Below are 24,301 nucleotides of genomic sequence, written 5' to 3'. Positions count from 1 at the left end.
ATGAAATTTTTGGTGTATTGTCCAAGGGGTGCCATGTTCTTGAAATCTATTGACACTTCTGGCCTTACAAAGGATGCTAAAACGTTGTTCAACATATTTGATTCTGTTGTTCAAGAAATTGGTGTGGAATATATTGTGCAATTGATTACAGATAATGCTTTTGCCTATAAAAAAGCTGGAAAAAAATTACAGCAGAAGTATGGTACTTTATTTTGGTCTCCTTGTGCAGCTCATTGCATAGACTTGATGTTGGAGAATATTGCTAATCCTAAGTGGTTCCCTCTTGTTGATGAAGCAATTAAGAAGGCAAAAAAGATAACAAAGTTCATTTACAACCATGGAGTTGTTTTAGACTTGATGAGGCAAGATTTTACAAATGGAAGAGAGTTATGTCGTCCTGCAATTACAAGGTTTGCCACTAACTTCGTAAGTCTACAGAGCATGCTAAGGTTCAGAAAAGAGCTTAGACAAATGTTCACTTGTGATAAATGGCTTTCATGCCCCCATGCTAAGACTGCCGTTGGGAAGGAGATAAGTAAAATTGTTTTGGAAGATTATTTGTTTTGGTCTCAATGCAAGAACATAGTGAAAATTAGTGAGCTTTTAGTTAGAGTGCTTCGTCTTGTTGATGGGGATGAGAAACCTACTATGAGATACTTGTATGAAGCAATGGACAAAGCAAAAGAGGAAATAAAAAAAAAGGTTGAAGAACAAAGTTTCTTTGTATGGAAATTATATTAGAGTTACTGATGCTAGATGGGACAAACAACTTCATAGTCCTTTGCATGCAGTAGGTTGCTTTCTTCACCCTACAATTTACTTTAGGCCTTCATTTAAAAGGCAAAATGAAGTTCAAAGAGGGTTGCTAAGCACTCTAATGAGGTTGATTCCCGATCCTGACATTCAAGACAAAATAAGTTCACAACTTGATGAGTACAAAAAGTCAATTGGTGACTTTGGCAGATCACTAGCAATTCACCAACGAGAGACTAAATCCAAGTAAACATTAATAATTTAATAGTATTTCCTTTCAATATGTCTATTTATCCTTTATAGTTGTTATTGTAAGATTACATGGGCAATGCTTATTTTACATTCTTATTTGTTATTGTAGTTTCATGGTTGGAGCAATTTGGACTTGGAGCTCCAGATTTACAATCATTTGCCATTCGTGTGCTAAGTCAATGTTGTAGTGCAACTGGTTGTGAGAGAAATTGGAGCACATTTGAATATGTTCACTCAAAGAAGAGAAATAGATTAGAACATAAACGAGTAAATGATTTGGTCTTTGTCCATTATAATTTGAGGCTTCGAGAAAGGTAAATTTATCATCATTACTCATATGTAAATGAAATGTACTTTTAAAGAATTATAATTTATAAAATGTTACTAATGTTTAATATTCTCATTGGTAGGAACATTCAAAGGAATAAGTATGCATTGGATCCTATAAGCTTGGATAACATTGACTTGATGGGAGATTGGGTAGCTGAAGAACCTTCACTTCTTAATCCAAATGACATAAATTGGGATTGCCTTCATGAACCAGCAGCCCTAGTGAATGTGGAAGAGGATGCTGAACTTGAAACTATTGATGTTGATGACGATGATGATGATGACAACAACAATGAACATGGCTTGACAAATCTTGCAATGGGTGCTGGTAGTTCTTGTGGGAGTTCTTTTGATGATGAATTTGATCCTTCTCTCATGGATGATGATGAGGAGGAATAAAGTATTATTTGATATTTAGTTATTGTCTTGTTAATCTTCTTATTGTGTGATGTTAAATTGATGTTATATTGATGTTTAAGACTTAAGAGTTAAGACTAAATGATTTGTATCATTTGATATTTAGTTATTTATTTATTAGAATTGACAATTTTATGTTCTACAAGAATATATTTAAATTATTTTTTAAGAATTTCGAAACATCCTAAAACGGTACGCCGAAATCAGCCGGTACCGAAATATTCCATTCCACTGGACAAACTAATATGGGCCCCAAAACGGTATTAATAACAGTGGTTGATTGCACCCAATGCATTATACATATGTAACCTTTTTGGCATTTCTGCCATTTGGATCTCTAAGAACAACAACCCAAACAATTTATCCTTGTGGCCTAATATGTCAAAATTACCCTATTTGTCAAAGTGTCAAACTGTATATTGTTTATTATCATAAAATGTAAAAAATTGAGTCATTTTTGTATTTTGGATCATGTCATTTAGATATAAGAGTTCAATATATATTACGCTGCTTGCAGGGTAAACTCAAGTAGTAGACCCAATGACTATGGATTGGATGCTATAACATAGAAGTACTGGTAATGGACTACTCAATAGGCTAGTTCAACCAAAATATGCCAAGAAAGCCCAATTAATTGACCCACATTGGACTAGCAACCTAATAACAAAAATTCATGCAAGCTACACTAGTCTTCCAAACATAACTGGCATTGTAGCTTAAACAATTACATTTTTTTTTATTATTCATTTTCTTCCTCCATACCGGAGCTCTTTGGTAGTAGTTGGTTGCAGGTGTGGATAGTAGCAAGGGCAAAGGTGTGCAGTGCAGTGTGGCATAGTGGAGAAAAATGTAAAAAGCAAGACTAAAAAAACCAAGAAAATCAATCTCCTCTCTTACTGTATTTTACACACATTTAGTCATACCCTCAATCTTGAATAAATTACTTCAAAGGGTTTCAAATATGCCACCAAGGTGCTCTCCACACTTTTCATTAATTTTACTAGCCTCATAAAGTTAAATTCCTACTTGGCAGCCCTAATGTGTCAATGGCTATATAAGGCAAATCTTTTTCAATAGCTCTATTTTGTCCAGTACCTTTATTTTATATGCCATACCAATTACGAAAAGACAAATGACCAAGAGCAATCTTTGAAATTCCTAGAGCCAAAGATGTTGTCACTTGCATGAGTTACATTATGGTTAATAAAATTGCTATATTTGACATGAATCTTAATCATATTGTGATAAATATTTGGGTCATTTACAAATACAAGTTGCTATTGAAAGTTCGTCATCCTCAAAATTTTCTGGCTTCATATCTTGGTTGGAATGCGGCTTCCGATGAGCTTTTCTACACATAACAAATTTCCAGTAATCGCATTGTTTGTGCCTATCTTAATGGTGTGTAAAGTCTTGCTCAAGATGGAGAATTGTCACACCTTTCCGTTGGAGGTAAGCAGCCCAAATAGTTACTGCAACTAATGATTCTTAATTTATTTTATATAGTTCCCGATGGTGAATCAGCTTCAATTATAACTAAGCTACAACTTAGCATATGATATTCTTTGAATATTTTTGAAAAAATTACTACCAAATCTGGTAACTAAAGCTGCTTCTCTTCACTAAATGAAATTCTCTAGGAATTTGATAGTTATCCTACTTTGAACATGATTGCAATAAAGTGCATCTATAAATAAAAATTCACATAGTTTTTTTTTTTTTTTTCCAGGTCTTGACTTTTATGTTTGATAACCATAAGGGCAATCCTTAAATAATTGGTGACATATTTGCATCTCTTGGAATGAAGGTTCGTGATGGCAAAAATGGCCCTGATGTCTTGGAAATTGTTTTTGGTATTATTATTATTATTATTTTGAGGAAACTTGGTATTAGTTCTTGGTACGTAAGACTTGGTATTAGTGGCAAAAGATATATTTCTTACTATATTTAGCTATAATTAATGTATATGGGAAGCTTTAAGGAGGCTGAAAAATGATTATAGATGAATCATTACGGTTTTGTTAACAAGTTGAACAAAATGGTCAAATTTCACCCTTTCATTTTTCTTTATAAAGATGGTTGTGGTTAACTTCCTGCTAGACTCATCTTCTCGCCGGACTATAAGGACTATTTCTTTTTCCTTTTCCTCTTTTTACTAATATAATATAGTTGAAGCAAATTCTTCAAATTGCATAGCACAAGGTTCAAGGTTATATATAGGTCATAAAGAATAGCAAGAAACTATTTCAAAATAAAATTATAAAGTATATCTATATCTATATTCTATATATTACCAAAAGCTGAAGCGTAGCATTTATTACTGCTGAGATCCTGTTGCGCCACCACATTGCCACATCATTTGCTACATAATTATTGTTTTTTTATTCCTATTTTTTTTACAAAAAAATATATAAATAGATTATTGACTTTACATATTCATTTTTGTTGGTTTTAACACTTATATATATATTTCCTTTTTATTTTCAATTTTCCTATAATATTTTTTTTGACATCCACTTATTTTTTAAATATTTACACTTTCTTCAACCTTTCTTCTTTCCTTACCTTTTCATCTCCTCATTGCCCTATACTTTAAGAACGCTATTCATCTTTCTTTATTTGTCTCTTCTTATGCATTCCCTCTTACTATAAACTTGTCATTCTCTCTTCCATTCTTTACATAGTTTTCTCTCACAAAAAGGTTTTTTTTTTTTCTCTCTCTCTCTCTCTCTCTCTCAATGTTTTGATGGAATTTTATTTTTATTGCATCTCCGCTTTAGCTTGATAAATTTTTGTGTTTTTTAGAACTATAATTTAGTTTGATACGATTTAGTTTTGTGTTTTAAGTTATTATTATTATTATTTTTTCTTTGATTGTTATAAAAATATACACATAGTAGATAAAAATATAATAGTATTCCATTACATAGCATAATTTGGATAATTTAGTGTTTATTATTATATCATTTAATTTTTCTTATTTTTTCTACTCATCTTATTTTATTCAATGTTGAAATCCAACCACATCCTCCTTATTATTAAATTATTTATATTTTCTCTTTTTTTGTTTAAAAAAATATAAATGTAATATTTTACTTAAATTTAAATAAAAGAAAATTGTGCTCATCAAATTGTACTCATTTTTTTAACATTTACACTTTCTCCTTCCCTTTACCTTTTCATCTCCCCAAACATTCTACCTTGATATCACTCTTTCTCTTTCCTTTTATCTTCCTTTAATTTGTTTCTTTTTATTATCATCTTCTTAATATAAATTTGTCATTCACTCTTTCATTCATTACATACTTTTCTTTCACAAAAAAGGGGGTTATTTCCCACTTTTTCTCACTCAATTTTTTGGGAGATTTTTATTTTTATTTTTCTTGCATATCTGTTTTAGCTTGATAAAGTTTTGTATTCTTTAGAAGTCTATTTTGGTTGATGGGATTTAGTTTGGTGTTTTTAGTTTTTATTTTTTATTTTTTTCTCAAAAAAAAGTTTTTATTTATTTATTATTATTTTTTTTTATATCACTTTGATTGTTAAATGTTATCATATTGCATTATAAAGAATTAAAGATAGTATATAAGAATATACTATTATTATATTACATAGAATGATTTGGATAAGTTAGTGTTTATTGTTATATATTTTATTTTTACTTTTTTCTCATATAATTTTTATAGTATATAAGAATATACTATTATTATATTACATAGAATGATTTGGATAAGTTAGTGTTTATTGTTATATATTTTATTTTTACTTTTTTCTCATATAATTTTATTCAAAATTTAAATTCAGCCACATCTTCCATATATATCATTAAATTATTTATATTTTCTCTCCTTTTTATTTAAAAAAATTAAAAATATAATATTTTTCCTAAATTAAATAAATAAAATTGTTCTCATTAAGTGGAGTAATGCTAGGGAAACACTCATTCTCACATCCAATGCATCAAAGGAAAAATGAAATACAAAACAAATCAAGTTAGAAACACTAAATTAAAAAAAAAAAAAAAAAACTAATAATGCATATTTAATGTCACGTGGCGCTTTATTAGAGTATGAGGTCCTGCCACGTGTCGCTCTATTAGAGCAACTTTTGCATTTGACCTTCCACCTCACCTCTTAAAAAATGGAATTTTAGGGCTTATTTGATACATGTATTTAAACAACAGTTTTCAGTTTTTTTTGAAAATAAGTGTGGGTGAAAAATTGGGTAGATATGCGTATAATGTTGTTTAAAAACTGAAAATATGTATTTAAACACATGTACCAAACAGCCCCCTAACATCTTTTTTGAAATTGAAAGGATGCAAGTTATTTAATTGCTTCAACAAAAACCATTGAACCAATTCACTTCTCTTTTCAATTGAAGTTAAATAAAGACAGCACTAATTGTCATAGAGCAAAACAGAAGAAAAAAAGTGTTGGACTTAGGAAACACTAATTGCATATGCTAACCATGCGATTCTCTTTCAATGTTTTAGAGTATTAATTAAGCTCCATCATAGGAGATTTATCTGTATAGAAACAAAAAAAGACTCAAATGAGAATTAAAAAATAAAATACTTATTAGAAGCCTTTTGCCAAACACGTGGCGTATCTAGTAATTTGTTCTTATTGACATAACCCTTATGGAAAAATAAATAAAAGAAACGCTATTATAGAGCCTAAATATTATCAACCCATACAAACCTTACAACTTAGGCCAAATGAGTTCATAGCAAAATAATCGAATGTAATGGAAAAAGTGGAGATAGAAATAGATGTCAAGAGGTTAGAAGAAATTGTGTCAAAGTTCAGGCATTCCAAAAGACAGGTTTAGTAGAGAGTAAACTAATGTGGAACTTAATAGAAAAGTCTTTGTGGCTGGAAGAACGTAGAGAGTCTTTCAATTTTAAGTGCCACTTGGCAAAACTTGGTTTTTAAAGCCAAAATCTAGAAAAATTATTGAATATTTCAAGCGTACTATATATGCGCATTTTCTCTATCTTACATAAATTGTAAGTCTTATCATAAATTTAATTTGTAATTTTTTATTATAAACTTATGGCAAAACTACACTTTTGTGCCTACCTCAGGTCCGCTAAAAACAAAAAATCATTTCCATTTTGGTCATTGTCATCAACCTACTAATTGAAAAGTCTTACGTGGCAGGCGGAGTGCGTTGTTGCATGATAAATACTGATGTAGCTATTAGAATAATATTAATTTATTATTTATAAAAAAAAAAGCTATTAGAATAATATTAAAAAAATTATTTGGCATTTAAAAATTGCCAATTAATAAAAAATAAAACAAAAAATTTTAGTATCAAAAACCAAAACAAATAATTCAAAAATTGAAATAATTCTAGTATCTCTTAAATAATAAAAAACTGAAGGATTTTGATTTAAACTAAAATAATTCAAAAAAACAAAAACAAATAAAATTTAGTTGAAATTTGTCCCGAAAATAATAAATTTAGTTGTATTTATAATTTGCCCCAAAAACAAATAATTTTTTTTTTCAAACAAGTTTTCTCTCTCTCTGAAACCCGCTGGAGCCCCTGGATTTGTCTCTCTCTCTCTCTCTCTCTCTCAATCAAGCTTTATCTCTTGGTTCAAGCTCTTTCGGTTCAAGCCATTGCCACCGCATCCGACTGCCGAAAACCCAGATCACAGGTTGAACACTGATTACACGACCGCTACCGCCACCATCGGCCGGAAACCCAGATCTTTAAGGCTCTCTCAGTTCAAGCTCTTGATGTCTGGTACTCTCTCCTCTCTCTCTCTCTCTCTAACTCATCATCTTTATCTCTCTCTTTAAACCCATGGTTGCAAACCCAGATCGGTAGTGATTGGGTGGTCTGATCGGTCCAAATCTGAAAGAGAGAGCACAGATGGTCACTTGGATTAGGTTTTCTTCGGGGTTTGTTGAGGATCTGTAGTTTGATGATTTTGGCTGGAATTTATAGAAGCACAGAGGTTGGGTTTTGTTGGTCTGATCGGTTAGTAACATTTTACATTTTAGTTGTAATTCGACGCACAAGGTGGCTTTGATTATGAAGTTTATAGCTTTGTTGGTTATTTTGGATGATTTAGATGTTTTATTATTGATTAGGTTGGGTTTTGATTTACTGGATTTGGAGATGTTTGGCCCAGTTTGGGATGAAATTTTTTGCATTTAGTTGAATTTTGTGTGTATGAGAAATGTTGGAGAAGAAAATATTTGAGTACTCTGTTCTTCGTTCTTCCTTAGTATTTAATTTTTCTTTTTTTGTTTGCATTTTTAAGATCTTGTGATCTGGGTTTATGTTCTTGTGTATTCAGGTACCAAACAACCCCTATTTTTCCAGAAAAGTTAAAAACGCTGGCCTTTTCTTCAATTGTATAAGATTGCGTGGAAGAGGGACATCTACGTGTTTCCTTTCAACTTTTTTCATCTGTCTGCTTGTCAATCCCAATGGCCTTATCTCACCAACCCAAGAACTTTGATGTCTTTTTGAGTTTCCGAGGTGAAGATACTCGCTATGGTTTTGTAAGCCATTTATATAAGGCTTTGGATCAACAGGGTATCCGAACCTTCATTGATGATAATCTGCATAGGGGAGAAAACATTTCTGAAGCGCTTCTCAAAACCATTGAAAACTCAAGTGCATCAATAATTGTATTTTCTAAAAATTATGCATCCTCTAGTTGGTGTTTGGATGAACTTGTAAAGATTATTAAGTGTACCCAAAAAGTGCTACCAGTTTTCTATCAAGTGGATCCATCTGAAGTTCGTAAGCAAACAGGGGATTTTGGAAAAGCGCTGGCCAAGCTTGAAAAAAAAATTAAAGATAAGACAAAGATACAAAGGTGGAGGGACGCCTTAAGTGAAGCGGCCAATAGATCAGGCTGGGAGGACAAAAACAGGTAATTTGTATAGTACTACATACTCCTATTTGTTGATCTTCAAGAGTTTTAATGGTTTTGTGATGTCCATTAAATTTTATTGTTAATTAAACAACTAGAATTAATTGTTAGCTTTTATTTTCTCTTTAAATTTTACTAAATTATGAAAGTAAAATTTTCTTGTCATATCTTTTATACAATGCTTTTTCTTTTTTTAATATATATTTTTTTTTTTTGAGAAGAATCATTTATACTAAAGCTAGTTAGCTATAGATTAAAGATGGAAATAAAAGAACTTAATATTAGATTACTTACCATTATTAATTAGGAATTTCACCCCTCATAATATTTGGAAAAATTTTAAAGAAAAAAACTTAAATTCATTTTTTCTAAGCATGTAGTGAGATCCAGTAAGATTATGTTGTCATCCAAGTGGAATTTTAATGCCACTTCATCCCAAAAGCTAATTGCTACCCAAAAAATGAATTAAATTCAAATTTTCAATCTGAGTTACATGTCGCTTACTTCATCTAACAACACTTCAACTGTGATGTAAAAATTAAACATCTTGCATTCAGTTTATGTTATTTATGTTTCCTAGTCCAACTCGTTACATGTGTTAATTAAATGCTTTGTGAATGACAGTTGCACTGAATCTGAACTTGTCCAAAAAATTGTTGAAGAGATCTCAAATTCTGAATTCATTCAAATGCCATCAAATGATGCTACAATGCAGCTGGTTGGAATAAATTCTCGCATGGAGGCGGTAGCAAAATTTTTAAATATTGAATCAAATGATGTTCGCATGGTAGGGATCACTGGCCTTGGTGGAATAGGCAAAACTACAATTGCAAAAGCTATTTATCATAGCTTTTCAAATCATTTCAAAGCAAAAAGTTTTGTAGAGAATGTTAGAGAGGGGTCAAAGACAGAGGAAGGCAAAATACGTTTACAACAGACACTTCTTAAGGGTATCTTAGAGGACAAGAATTTGAGTGTGGATACTCTATATGAAGCAAGGATAAATCAAATTCTTCGCCTAAAAAAGGTTCTTATAATTCTTGATGATGTGGATAATGCCGACCAGATAGAAACATTGCTCGGAAAATGTGAAGGCTTTGCATTTGGAAGTAGAATCATTCTGACAACAAGATATAAAAGCTTGCTAGTTAATCGAAATGGTCTTTCAACCTATGACTATGGGGTTAAGGAATTAGATGAAGACGAAGCTATTGAACTCTTTCGTATGCATGCCTTCCCAAGTAACGAAGTCCTTGAAGATTATTTGGAGCTTGAGAAACAAGTTATAAGTTATGCCAAAGGCCTTCCTCTAGCTCTAAAAGTAATGGGTCGTGATTTGTGTGAGAAACCTACAGATTATTGGGAAGATGCGTTAGATTGTTATAAAACAAATCCTCATGAAGATATTCAAAATATACTAAAAAGAAGTTACGAAGGATTAACCAATAAGGAAAAGAATATTTTCCTTGATATTGCATGTTTCTTCAAGGAATATGGCATGAGGTATGATATGATTAAGGATGTACTGAAAGCTTGTGGTTTAAACCCAGAATATGGTATTCGAAATCTTATTGATAAGTGTCTCTTGACTTTTGATCGATCTAATTATTTGTCGATGCACGACTTATTACAACAAATGGGTATGGACATTGTTCGACAACAAGCACCACAAAAGCTTGGGGAACGTAGTAGACTATGGTGTTATGAGGAAGCTCTTGATGTATTAACTAAAGATATGGTATGTATGTTATTTTGATACACTTCCTCCCTTTACTTCACATGAGAGATGTATTACACTTTTTTCCCTTTTATTTATTTATTTACTCTGAATATTATCTTTGTTTAAAGTTTTTTTTTTATTTTTTTGGATACAAGGTAGAATTCTACTCTAGTTTAATCTAAGTTTATATGTGTGTGAAGCTCTCCTCTGGAGATTTAAACTCCAGCCCTTCCCTCCCCCCCTACACCCCACACCCCACAAGCACTTATACTTGTGGAGTGACCATCGCACAAAGGGTGTGCGGTGGTTTTGTTTAAAGTTTATTAACTATTATATGTTTTGGTGATTCACTTACCTTATTGTTCAACTAGGGTTCAGATAAAATTCAAAGTATTATATTGTGGTCGCCTAAATCAAAACCAGAAGAGGTGCAATTAAAGGCACAATTTCATAAGATGAAAAATCTTAGATTGCTTTGGATTCGTAATGTACGTTGTTGCAATGGACCCCTTGAATGTCTTCCCAATGGATTAAGCTTGCTTGATTGGCGTGAATATCCATTTTCTTTGTGGCCACCAAATTTTTTTCCAAAAAACTTGGTTGTGCTCAACTTGCCTTTTATCCTATTAAAGGAACCAGTAGTCAAGCAGCAGGTATGATCATTAGCATTTATAAATTATTATTTTTTTAAAGTTATTAATTTTTAATTTATTCATATATACTTCTTTAAAGGTTAAACCATGTTCTAACTTTCAATTTTTTTTTCTACAGAAATTTGAATCCGTGACATATGTGGACTTCAGTGGCTGTGATCTGATTACGAAAATACCTGACTTATCATTGACCCCAAACATAACAAGATTGATACTTCTACATTGTAAAAATTTAGTTGAGATTGATGACTCCGTGGGGCGTCTTGATAAGCTTAAATTGTGGAACCTTTGGGATTGCAAAAAACTTGAAACTCTTCCGAACTGTCTCGAGATGAAATCTCTTAAACGTCTTAATCTGCTAGGCTGCGGCAGGCTTAAGAAGTTCCCAATTATCTCGCCCGAAATGAAAGGTTTGGAATCATTAAATATGATGGTGAACCATACCTTTGAGTTTCCTCCGTCATTTGGGAATTTGATTGGGCTTAAGAATTTATTAATGTGTACAGAAGGGGCACATCTTCTATCAAAAAACAGAAAAAGAAAAGAAGGGGCACGTCTTCCGGATAGCATCTACAATTTACAACATATAGAGTCGCTTGAATTGACTGGCAATTTCATATTTCCAAAGAATGTGGAGATTGATAGACAGCCAATGTGCGACTCTCTTGGTTGCTCTTCCAAATATGTTTTTCCAAGGTTGAGAAAACTACGCTTAAATTCCTTTGAAATTCACACAGAAATAAAATTTATTTTGAATTATTGTTGCCCCCGCACACTGAAAGAGTTAGAAATCTACGACATCAATTGTCATCGTCAAAATCCCAAAATCGTTCAAGACATATCTTTGCAATCAGGTTTGGGACTTCCAATGGATACAGAAAGTGGATTGGACTTAGTTTCGGCATTAGACTCATCAAATGTTGATGGGTTTGATTTGGGTTCATCTTCAGTGGACCAGCCTTCAACGCCCCAAGTAAAAAAAAAAAAGAGTAAAACAAGAAAAAGTAAGGTCACGTTTTGGAACGTTGTTTAAACAATAATTTCCTTTGTTTAAAAAAAGAAAAAGAAAAGTGATGGTCTAATTTGTTTAAACAGCTCAACTTCAAACTCAGATCAGATCAGATCGAATCCGAATCCAATGTCTATAACTTTCTCAGATCTCCACACTGAATCAGGCCTCAAATCTCTCGACGAGTTTCTTTCCGGAAAATCCTATGTTTCTGGAGACAATCTCACCAAGGATGACATCAAGGTATACGCTGCCGTTTTGGTGACTCTTTCCCCAATGTTTGCAAGTGGTACAATGCCATTTCTTCCCAACTCGCTGCAAGGTTTGCTTTCTCACTCTCTCTCTCTTTTATTTATTTATTTATTTTTTTTGCAAATTAAAATGTGTTTTAATTAATTTTTGGTATTTGTTAATTGTCAATTGTTGTTGTTGTTATTGGTGGCAAAGGTGCCCCAGTTGGTGGCAAAGGAGGTATAATTTGGATAATTTTACAATCTTATGTCAAAAATTTGGGGGTTTTGAGTTATAACATGTGGTAGCTGGTAAAACAATTCGGGGGTTTGGAGTTAGTTGAAGTTCTAAATTTCTTGTCTTGGAGGATAGTTGTGATTTTGCTTTCAACTCCAATCAGTTTCCATTGTGGGAGAGAATGGGAAGACTCTTGATTGGTCTGTTCTTGACGGTCCTTTTATTTTTATTTTTTGTATTTAAGTAATTGTAATTTATCAATTGGACTGTTCAATGGGACATTGGTCTTATCATGACAAAGATGCTCTAAGCCATAGATGCAAACGTTTGAGAAGGCAATATAATGAGAAATGTAACCACTGATATTATGTCTACAATTCTTATATCCAATCTTGTATCTTTAGAACATTTGTTGTTGTTTATGCTGTATCCTTACGCTTTGTCATATAAAAATTAATCTGTTCTGAGTTGTCACAGATAATTGTTGCATACAGTGACGGGGTTTCTGATGGAGATGCAACGCAGATTTCGACAGTGAAGACCCCAATTTGATGATTGGCATGTTTCTTGTTTCAGCATTGAGAGCTTTCCCCAATAATTCAAGAACGTTATTGTCAGCTTCTATTGTCTTATATACAATTATCAATGTTCTTTCAGTTGCATTATTTCATTTTCTGTATTGCTATCCTAAAATCTGATGTTATAGAACTGACAATTGTGCTTGTTTCTTTTTATAGAATATGATGCCCCTACTCCGCTTGTCAAGCCTCGTGAGCCCAACACTAGGTTAAGTTTATTATCACTCTTAGTAAGGCTTGCTGTTATTAGTTTGTTATTAAAAGTTTATTTGCTTATTTGTTGAAATTTGAAAAAATTACAGTTTTAAAGTCGTAAATGAGGTTTGGCGTATTCTATTTTATGTTTTTGATAGGAAATCTTTCTTTTAAAAAAAAAAAAAAAATACTGTAATAATAAGAAGAAGTCTGCATTGTTTTCTGCAAGTGTTTGTGTTACTGTTCATGAGTCATGCTTCATATTATCTGGACCTAAAGAACTAGTCATAATAAAATGCTAATGCTATATGATTCCAATACATAAGGTCCATGAGGGATCCTATAAAGGATAGTGGAATAAAGCATCAATACTAATTTGATTGAACATAACATTTTATACCTAGTTAGTTGAATAAAATGCTAATTCATTCTTGACACAATAATTTGATATGTATGGCACCATTTTCCTTTTCCTTATCTTGTCTGTGTCATTGAAACTTGGAATAAAATGTGAAAAAAGATGGCAAAGGAAAGAGATAAATGCGTTAGCACAACACATACAGAACTTGCTGACACCATCAACACCATTCTTCTTCAATACCCTCTATGATCCATATAGGGAAGGAGCCGACTTTGTTCGTGGATACCCCTTTAGCTTGAGAGAAGGAGTGTCTACTGCCATCTCTCATGGGCCGTGGCTCAACAATCCTGACTGTGATGCCCCTATTCAGCTTGTCAAGCCTCGTGAGCACAACACCAGGTTAAGTTTATTATCACTCTTAGTAAGGCTTGCTGTTGCTTCTTTTATTGGTTTGTCATTGCTGAACTATGATTTGTTTTTATTTTTATTTTTTGGTTATCAGTATTATCTCACAAAATGTTCTGTTTTAATACATTTGGTAATATGCTTTTCTGTATTTTTCTCAATCAACTTTCAACTTGATGTTATTCTTTTCCTTGGCAGCCAAATAGAGGTGAAGATTATTATCTGATTTTACAATTTTGTAGGGAATGATTCCTTAGTATTGTTGGAATAGACATTTTTTAAGTCTTATGACTTCTTTTTTATTATGGTTTGGACTTTGGACTATTGCTGCATTTTTTTTCCTAATGTTTTTAAATTCTCTAATAATTTCCTGGACTCTCACTCATTGAATTTTGGTGTGTGTGTTTGTAAAAGCTGCTTATGAAAATCCAGGTATTAGCAAGTTGATCAAGATGTTGGTTTCATGTAATGGTGTCTGTAAGATTTTCTTTTCACAAGCCTATAACCGACTGACAGAGATTTATATTTACTTTGATTTAGAATTTTTCTGAAGTTGCAAAATTTTAAAGAACTCTAAAAAATTTCAAATTAAGATCTTTTGAACAAACATACCATAATAGAACTTTCCCAATTTTCAAAGATTTATTTCTTATATAAAGAAATGACAACCATGATGAAAGGCAAAATTACCAAACTCTAGACATTGAGGACTATGAGCTCTCTCTCTCTCTCTCTCAATACTACCTATAGGTAGATAAGATTGGTACAATCAATTCATGACTTCCCAGAACTTGATTTTTTTTCAAGTATACAATTTTGTTTTCAACACCGTTTCAGTTTATATTATTTTCTGTTATGCTCACCTGCTGTCCAATGTATTCTATTATAGGCATTTAAATGATCTTCTGACTCTTGACTTTTTATGTAAAAGTCTTTTTTTTTTTTTTTCTTGTATCATGTGTTCTTGTATTTACATGATAAATATAATCACACAAGTTATTCCTTTAAAGGGTAAAAATATTAGCAATTCAGCCCTGGTGAACCATCATTCCTAGAAGTTGGCTTCCAATCAGATATTTAAATTTGTGTGCAATGATGCTTCTATCTATTGAGAAACCTTATGCATGAATCGGTATTTTGCCAATTGAACATGTTTTTAATACATTTCTGCTTAATTTGTTTGCCTTAAAACTCATGGCTACACCTGTTTTTTTTTTTTTTTTTCCTTCAAGTATTATGCGTATGATTCTAAATCATAATATTCATTTGAGGGGCATCAAATTATATTAGGTTCTCTATCTCATACACACTAGTTTATGTATCAACCATGAACCATCCTATTTTATTACACTAAAAAAGACAGATTCTTGATGAGAAATAGTATATTTGTAAGCCCAATTATAACAAACAACAAAGAAGCAAATGTACCCCTTTTTATTTATTTATTTTTTAATATTATTAGTCACTGTTTCCAGCATAAAGAAAAGCAACATTTTCAAAAGATCAAGCATGGCGGAAAAATATAAAATACATTGAAAGCTTGGAGTGCAATATAAAAGTCTGGAAGTCATCCAAGAAAATGTGCTTCTCAACAAAGGATGACATTTAGTGATTGTATTGAACATATCTGAAAACAGGAAACATCAATCACATAATCTTGCAAGATTTGGAATCCCATGACTTAAACTTGATTAAAAATTCAGTACTTTCCATGTGTCAGATCAAAAACAGGAAACATCAATCACATGGTAGCCAATAATATGTGGTTCTTGGGAAGAGTGATGCAGTGATGCTTGAGATACATGCATGTTGTTTTGGGTTTGGAGTCTGGATGTCCTAATTTGTTTTTGTTTTATGCGTAGGGGCATGACATTTCGTAATTTTCTTTGTATTTGTTTCAGATTTGGCTGGTCAAAATGGACTTTAGCTTGTATCTCCACTATGACATTCTCAGATATGGTAAACATATTTTCAACTGGCCTTTTCAGCATTATAGATGGTCAAGTAAGGGGGATCCTATAGCCCTTCTCTTATGTTTCTTTTTTGTTATGAAGATGCTGAAAAGGATGATTGCAAGAGCAGCAAGAGGCATTCTTATTGTGTTTCAGGTGGGAAAGGAAATTGAGATTTCAAACTTCATTATAGATGCTCCCTGCATCATCTTCGATTGGAAATTTAACTGAGCTTCGATATCTTAGTTTTCTGCTTCTTTGCATTAAGACACTTCTGCATTAAAAAAGAATATGGGTACAAATGAATTGGTTTGAGCAGAAGATGAATTGGCAGCTTTGTAGGCTGTAAGGTAGGTTCTCTTCCCATGCGAAATTAACTTTATTAATTGCTGCAAGGTATTTTGTTTTAGGCTGCTTGGAATTTGATGATTGAACAAATGTGGACATTAAATTGAAGTGCATTTAACTACATATTTTCTTTCTTTCTTTAGTATGCTGACATAGGTGGTTTATATGTATGATAAATTTTGTGTTTGATTTCATTCTAAGTATCAGATCAAATATTTGCAAAATTGCAGGAAAAAAAAAAGACGTTTTCCATCCTGATAAACTCCCTTTTCAATTTTCTTGTTACAAGGCTTTAATTATTGTTTTTTGCAAACGTATTTGTAATCATGTTAGCAAGCCAGTGATATGGAAGGTGGAGGAGCCCTATCTCTGATCTATTTGTAATCCTGCATTAGGACAAGTTAACACTTGAAATGTAGTTGTATCTGCTTCTATTTGAAGTTGAAATAAATCTTGTTCTTTTGCACTAGCTATGTGATATGTTCTTCTCTCCTATTTCTTGTAGTTCAAACCCTTTTGTATGCTAATTACCTTTGGTTCTGTACCCAAATTGAGTGGCATGATTTTTTGGTTTAAGTTATTTTTGTGTTTTATGTAGTTTTCAATGTATGGTGTTTAAAAAAACTGAGAGTCAGATTTCAATTCAGTTCAAGCAAGGATTATCAGGAAATGACTTACCATAAAATAAAATAAATTTAAAAAATGAACTATTAGATCATGAAGATATTGTCAAGGTTGTGTATAATATTCTTGTACTTTTGTTATTCAGGTATCACTTTGAATGAAGACATCTGTGATATTATGCACACAAATATGGGCAATTAGATCATTTGTTTGTTAATAGATGTTATATATGCAAAAATATCTAATATAAATATAATAAGGCAGAAACATCTAGTGAGGCTCTGCCACGATTTTGAACTGTTTGTGAAATTTAAGATTTATAAGATAAAATGGTATGATTGTAGAGGAGAGTGGGCGGTCATGACAGAGGAGGAGAAAGTAGAGCAAAGCCACAAAGTTCAAGTCATTACACTAACTTGTATATATTTGGTGTGGTTCTTTTAGGTGAAGAGAATGATCAATCCTTTGCCAATAATGAGCTTGATGAAAGAGTATACACGCATTAAGGGTCTCCTCAATTAGAATGGCTTTTCTTGGGATGAAATTTGGAAAACAGTGGCACTGTGGTAGCTGATGTTTAGCTTTAAGAAGCTTATATCAAGGTGCCATTCTATCCCATTAGTAATTTTGCAAGGATAAAGGGTTTTCCTCTATTTATCACTAAAGAGCACCCCAAAGCATAGCATACGAACTTGTATTCTTTTCCCCTTTGATGAAATGATATTACTTCTGTATTCCTTTAGTAAACTGAGTGTGTATTTGATCATATTGATACTATAATAATCATGGGATGAAGTATATATGATCATGTTGATACTATAATAATCAATGAAGTGGATAATTTTGAGTAGCTTTCATTTAAAAATGACATTTTGTAGGAACACTCGGATGCAACTGCATACAAATACAGGGGATCTCATATTTCTGATTTGTGCTTGATTTATGGTAATGAAAGTCAGAATGGAAAATCAAGTTGTTTGGACATGAAAATGGAGGTCAACATTAATGCCCTTTGGATGGGATTGACGATAACTTAGGATATGCAATATCCAGCTAGGGAGTCTGAAATATCTTATCAGGGGAGAAATGAAAGTTTGCAACTTCTGAAGCCTCAGCATGTTTTCAAAAATTTCAGAGATCATCATGGGAGAGATACAAGAAGCACATGAAGAGAGACCATGAGTAGTCAAAACAAATGTGGGTACTGAGAAGGACAAAGATTACAATTTAATAGAATGTATTGATACAACACTTAAAACTGTTCCTGAAATTGATGAGAAACTCTTTTTGGAGGGCTCTTGAGAATTGGCACGCCTTTCCGTTGAAGGTAAGCAGCCCAAACAGTTACTGCAACTAGTGATTCTTAATTTATTTTATATGGATCCTGATGATGAATCAGCTTCAATTAGAACTAAGCTACAACTTAGCATATGATATTCTTTGAATATTTTTGAAAAATATACTACCAAATTCGGTCACTAGACTAAAGCTGCTTCTCTTCACTAAATGAAATTCTTTAGGAATTTAAAAGTTATCCTACTTTGAACATGATTGCAATAAAGTTCATCTATAAATGAAAATTCAGAGTTTCCTTTTAAAATTTTCTTTCACTTTCAGGTCTTGACTACTATGTTTGATAACCATATGGGCAATCCTCAAATAATTGGTGACATATTTGCATCACTTGGAATGAAGGTCCCTGATGGCAAAAATGGCCCTTATGTGTGGGACATCTTTTTTTTGGCATTAGTTCTTGGTATGTAAGACTTGGTATTAGTGGCAAAACATATATTTCTTATTATATTTAGCCATAATTAACGTATATTTGAAGGTACAAGGAGGCTGAAAAATCATTATAGATGAATCATTACAGTTTTGTTAATAAGTTGAACAAAATGGTCAAATTCACCCTTGCATTTTTCTTTATAAAGATGATTGTCGTTAACTTCATGCTAGACTCATCTTCCTGTTGGACTTCAAAGACTTTCTTTTTCCTTTTCCTCTTTTTACTAATATATTATAATTGAAGCTAATTTTTCAAAATGTATAGCACAAGATTCAAGGTTATATATAGCACAAGGTTCATGTGGGGAAGCATGAGGTCCTGGCATGTTTGTTGTTTTACTAATGCCTTTTCTTTCATACATGGTTTGTCTCTCTATTTTTAATCTTTAACTCATTGTTGTGATAAAGAAAGCTTTGCGATTGACTCATTATTAGTTTGAGTAGATTGATCTTTGTGATACGATGCTTCTAATTTGATTTTTAATATTTCAAAATGTATATGTTTCTTTGTTATAATTATTAAATTAGTTTACTTTTTCTTTATAATATATGTATAGCATTCTCCAAAACTATCTTAATAAAACATAATAATATTATCCGTGCATTGCACATGCAATTTGCTAGTTATATTTTAAAAAATGGTGAAAAGAAATATTGAATTGAGCATAGGGATATATTTGAAAAAGAGTATTTTTTTTTTCTTTTTCTATTTGATCAGATGAAAAAGAGTAGTTAAATACAAAAAGTGGAAGTTAATATAACGCTGAATCTCTTAGTAAATATTAATTATGTTACATAAAACTTGTCTTGACCTATTCATAGTGGCCTTAGTCCTTATTAGATATTGGTTGATGGCTGTTGAGGTACAATTTATTTCTCATGCCAAGTATCCCAATCTTATTTAATCACATTTATTTATTCACCAAAAAATACAAAAATATCAACCATAAATTACTTTGGGCCTCCATGAATATATCTCATCCCATTGGTCCATAAACATTCCCTATCTCATTATCGCAATTCAAGCCAACAATAAAGATGAAAAATGAAGAAATAAAATCTCTCTCTCTCTCTCTCTCTCAAGCTTATTTTTTAGTTCTGATAATTAAATTGTTTCACTACTGAGGGGCTGATCGAAAATCACAAAGAAATTGCACCTTCAAAGAAATGATGAATTAAAATTTGATTGACTAGCATGTTTCGTTTCTTTTCCTCTTTTACTATTCAAAGTCGCTTTTTTTAAGAAAAAAAAATTATAATTTGATAGCTACAAGTTACAACTAATAATGGATGAGCAAGAATTTGAATTCTAGATATCTTTATTTGAAAACATCAGGAGGTTTCTAGGCTCTTAGAAGAATTAATAGTTGGTCGACAAACATGATTGATGTAGTTCTTCTTCTTCTTCTTCTTCTTCTTAAAATTTAAATTTGATCAACATGGTTGACACACAAATATGCTTTACTCCTACAAAAAACACAATATCCCCTGCCCCTCTCCTATAAAAGATACTATCATCGAATTTGACCTCTACCTCCATAATCAATCATGATTCATAATAATTTTGAACAAATTTTCGTGACGAATCAAATTCTAGGAGCGTCTCTATATCCCCTTATTAGACAAACACCTTATCTAGGTCATTTTAAGTTTTTATCACAATAAAGTTATTGTCAAGTTTAAGTTAAATTATAAGTTATATAATCTGATGAATTAAGCAGGTGGGTTTGAATAGGTCCATTAGCCTTTCATGTCAACCCCATAGGTTTGGAAGGCCCATGACCTAAGATCCAATACCCAGCGCCTAGGAGGAGATAAATTTCTAGGCCCCTTTAGAAATTAAAGTTTATAGAGTGAGCACTTTCTGACTTTGAAGTTTTGAAGTTTCAAATGAGCGTTATTGGTTCTTAATGTTTCAAAAAAAAAAAAAAAAAAATTAAGGATCATTCTGTTAATGGATATTAGTTTCATTTTCTATGCGGCTGATTGAGCAATGCCATAACATTTAGTCATTGAATAGCGACATGACAATATTTTTAATATTAACAAATTGAGAGATGCTACGTCTACAACAATTTTATAATATTTTTACAACAAATCACAAGTGGTTAGTTGTTATTGGTTTAAATTTGAAACTAACACTAATATTACTTTTTTGCCCCAACAATAACAACCAATAACAATCTGCCACTTAGGATTTGTTGTAAAAATGTTGTAGACATATCATTTCTCTAACAAATTACACATTGAAAAACACAAAGCCTACGGAAGATCAAAGATCGAAGCCAAATCCGTTTGAAACAGGTTTTGGTCAAATCAAAACCAAGCTAAAATTTCCATTAAAAAAAAAAAATCAAGCTAAACTAATGACTGTAGGGACTGATAACAATTATTTGAAATTTCAAGAGTGAAAAGCATCCGCTTGGTAAACTTCAAAGTCTAACCACGTATTTTGGCCATTTTTTAAAAGAAAATTCAAGGCAAAAAATCTACTTTATATCCTATTACTTTCACCAATTGTTATTTTAGTCCATTAACTTTTATCAATTGTCATCTTAGTCCACAATGTTTAAATACTGTTATTTCAGTTTATTAACTTTGAATAATTGTCATTTTTGTCCGTTGAATTTAAATATTTTCAGTTTGTGGGTCTAAATAAATTAATAAAATAATCGTTTATAATGATAACCTGGTGTATGTGGGATGGGGAATGCATATGTTTGATATAATGGTTAGATACTCAAAGAGGTTTAAATACCAATTTTATTTTTAAATAAAAAAAATCATTTTCTTGAAATTGCATATTGATAATATGAATTACCTATGATTGCAGACTTGCAGTGATCAACAAGGAGAAGCAAATTAGTTATATGATTTCTAGTTGGTATGCTCACTCAAACACACATTTTAGTTTTTAAACAACATTACACGTATTTTGTACACTTTTTCACTCACACGTATTTCTACACATATTTTTAAACAACAAAACACATATTTTTAAGTGCATGTACCAAACACCCCTAGTTTGTCTGTTCATCCTAGCCTAACCATATAATACTAAAGGATTTTTTTTTTTTTGAATTACTTCCTACATGTGTGGATACAACTTTTTTTTTTTTTGGTAAAATACGGAGGAAAATAATATTAATCAAAAGTAACAGAAGCCCGAGTGGTTCGGGTTACATCATTAGGGTCATAGTCTAGAGCCTCCAAAACAACAAAAGGAGGATTTTCAAAAGAAACAAAAGGTTCATCTTGGCAACGCCCAATGTTTGCAAGCAGGTCCGCAGCTCTGTTGGTTTCCCTGTAACAGTGTTGCAGCTCTATTGGATACAACTTTAAACTTTGAAGGTGTGTAACATGCATTTTAGCCTAAAAATTATTAACAGAGTGGGTTTTGACTGAAATTCTATTTTCAATGTTTCAGGACTACATTGATTAATTATAATCCTATAACCAAAAGTTTGAAAACGTAGTTTGTCATCTGCTTCCTTAACTGCAAAAGTACACTCTTTGCTGCTGCTGAGTATTAGAAGTTAGAAGTTAGATTTGTATGAATAACCCTACAAAGCTACACTGAGGCTTTGACGCTTTGTTTTGTCTTTTCAAATAGCAGCACCAGAAGCACGCCACTTTCTTCTCTTGATTTTAGACAAAAAAATCACATTTAAAAAAGACATTTATGGATACTTGGAGAGAGAGAGAGAGAGAGAGACAGAGTGGGGAAGACGGGTACAACTTTTGAGGAGCAAACATAATGATGCTACGTAACGTGAAAGTTTCTAGCTCGAATCTCTTCTTTTTTTTTCCATCAAATAGTACTGTTAATGTTAGAGAATCTCAGTCTTCCACGAAACATTGTGTTGTGTTAATTCAAGAGAAAAAGAGAGTAGACTGGCACAACTTTTAAGGAGAACAGTGTAGTTGTTGAAATTTCCAACCAATTTTTTGCCCTGCCAAGCACTCAGAGAGAGGGAGAGGACAAACAAGTTTGGCATGGTGTACGAAATTTCCAACCTTTCGTTTGACGTTTTAGGAGCAGATTGCAGATCACGCGCATGTAGAAAATTTCCCAAAAACCTTCCTTAAGAGCATAAAAGAGGACAAACAACTTCTTATAATATTGCTTTGTGACCAGTTTTTTTCTTTTTGCTGAATATTGTGACCCATTCATTATAAAGTTCTTTTTACATTGCTTTTCACAAGCTTTTTAAGTGAATTTTACATTACTTTTTGACTAGCTATAAAGGGTTTTATTTTAGATTACTTTTTGACTAGTAATAACGGTTTACATCATTTAATAAAGAGTTAAATAAATCTTAACTCAAGCTCAACTTGGGTTCCATATAAGATAGAAAATTAAATGATCTTAGAATTTTACAACCTATCTCACAAAACCCGAGAATACATTATTATTGCCCATGTTATTCAAACAAATTTAAACATATTTTGAGGAGGACTTGAGTTTTAAGTTTCAAGAAGTGAAAATCACAACTGCCCAGTCATTTTTCTTGGGATATATTTATGGTGAAATTACCAATTCAAAAAATTCTCCCACAAAAGTTGGCATACACCTTGTATTTAGCTTATGTTTGGATAGCGGCCACGTCCAACGTTTTTGCTATGCTTCAACTTTTAGTTATATATAGATATAAATATAGACTAGATGATATCTCACACGATGCACGAATACTTTATAATTTTATTTTAAAATAGTTTCTTGCTATTCTTTATGACCTATATATAACCTTAAATCTTGTGCTATGCATTTTGAAGAATTAGCTTCAATTATATTATACTAGGCTTTGGAATCGTAAAAACTCTTGTTAGTTGATTGGGATGTTGTGCCAAAGTTTCGAGTCTAAGGGAAAAACATAATCTCCTTTTTGTGGGCTGATGATGAGTATTTATATTTAGTTTTGGGAGATGCTTGTGACTGGATTTTTGGTTGAGAGGAGAAAATCTTTTAAGGGTGTGGGGTTAGGAATTGTCCCCCTTAAGCCCCTAGCCTCGCTCATGTTTGAGGGAATAGTCAAGTATTGAGACGCTTTGCATGCCAATGTTCAAAAAAGAAAAAACGAAAAAACATACTACTTGAATTTGTTATACTAATTTGAATGTGAATTGAATATTTGTTTTGTCTAGGGGTGAGCCTCTTGACTTTTTAAATTTCTCCCCTTTATTTTTATAAATTCAATAGAATTTGCCTCTCTTCATTTTTTTTTTTTTGCTTTTAACATCTACTTTTTCCCAACATATATAACAAAAGTTTTTCATTTTTGTTTTATAATATACTTTATATATATATTACTTTTTTTTTTTCAATTTCATGAATAATTGAATTTAGAATATCTAATTGGCCACTATAAAAATATTATAGAATTTTTTATGAAAAAACTGTTTTCATTATATTTTTGTTTTAAAAATAATAGGAGACAAAAAATAAATTTTTTTTTTTTTTTGAGCAAAGACAAAAAATAAAGTTTGTGACTCTAGATAAATTATTTATTTATTTATTTTAATTTTAGAAACAGACTCTAGATAAAG

At 31.8% G+C, this 24,301-nt stretch overlaps 2 protein-coding genes across 16 annotated transcripts; both read left to right on the top strand.

Annotated features, from left to right (window-relative positions):
- LOC112026694 (uncharacterized) lies at window positions 1-741 on the top strand. Its single transcript, XM_024059383.2, has one exon. It carries the CDS (start codon window positions 1-3, stop codon window positions 739-741), a length of 741 nt encoding a protein of 246 aa, XP_023915151.2.
- A 6,523-nt stretch (window positions 742-7,264) lies between these two features.
- On the top strand, window positions 7,265-18,919 carry LOC112026695 (disease resistance protein RPV1). 15 transcript variants are annotated; one of them, XM_065762472.1, is made up of 15 exons: window positions 7,265-7,512; window positions 8,072-8,656; window positions 9,281-10,394; window positions 10,748-11,029; window positions 11,148-11,439; window positions 11,536-12,033; window positions 12,125-12,360; window positions 12,984-13,119; window positions 13,244-13,292; window positions 13,899-14,039; window positions 15,947-16,004; window positions 16,100-16,347; window positions 17,414-17,571; window positions 17,848-18,296; window positions 18,587-18,919. In XM_065762472.1, the coding sequence occupies exons 2-7, from the start codon at window positions 8,205-8,207 to the stop codon at window positions 12,175-12,177; spliced, it is 2,691 nt and encodes an 896-aa protein (XP_065618544.1). In that variant the 5' UTR covers window positions 7,265-7,512; window positions 8,072-8,204; the 3' UTR covers window positions 12,178-12,360; window positions 12,984-13,119; window positions 13,244-13,292; window positions 13,899-14,039; window positions 15,947-16,004; window positions 16,100-16,347; window positions 17,414-17,571; window positions 17,848-18,296; window positions 18,587-18,919. The 15 variants fall into 15 exon arrangements, with proteins under 15 accessions (XP_065618544.1, XP_065618542.1, XP_065618533.1 ...); XM_065762470.1 differs by having other exon boundaries at window positions 11,148-12,033; window positions 16,100-16,153; window positions 16,244-16,347; XM_065762461.1 differs by adding an exon at window positions 7,589-7,749 and having other exon boundaries at window positions 11,148-12,033.
- Window positions 18,920-24,301: the final 5,382 nt, after the last annotated feature.

Source organism: Quercus suber, unplaced genomic scaffold, assembly GCF_002906115.3.
Source record: "Quercus suber isolate HL8 unplaced genomic scaffold, Cork oak 2.0 scaffold_459, whole genome shotgun sequence".
In the NCBI taxonomy this organism is placed as follows: domain Eukaryota; kingdom Viridiplantae; phylum Streptophyta; class Magnoliopsida; order Fagales; family Fagaceae; genus Quercus; species Quercus suber.
This window is presented reverse-complemented; position numbering and strand designations above follow the sequence as displayed.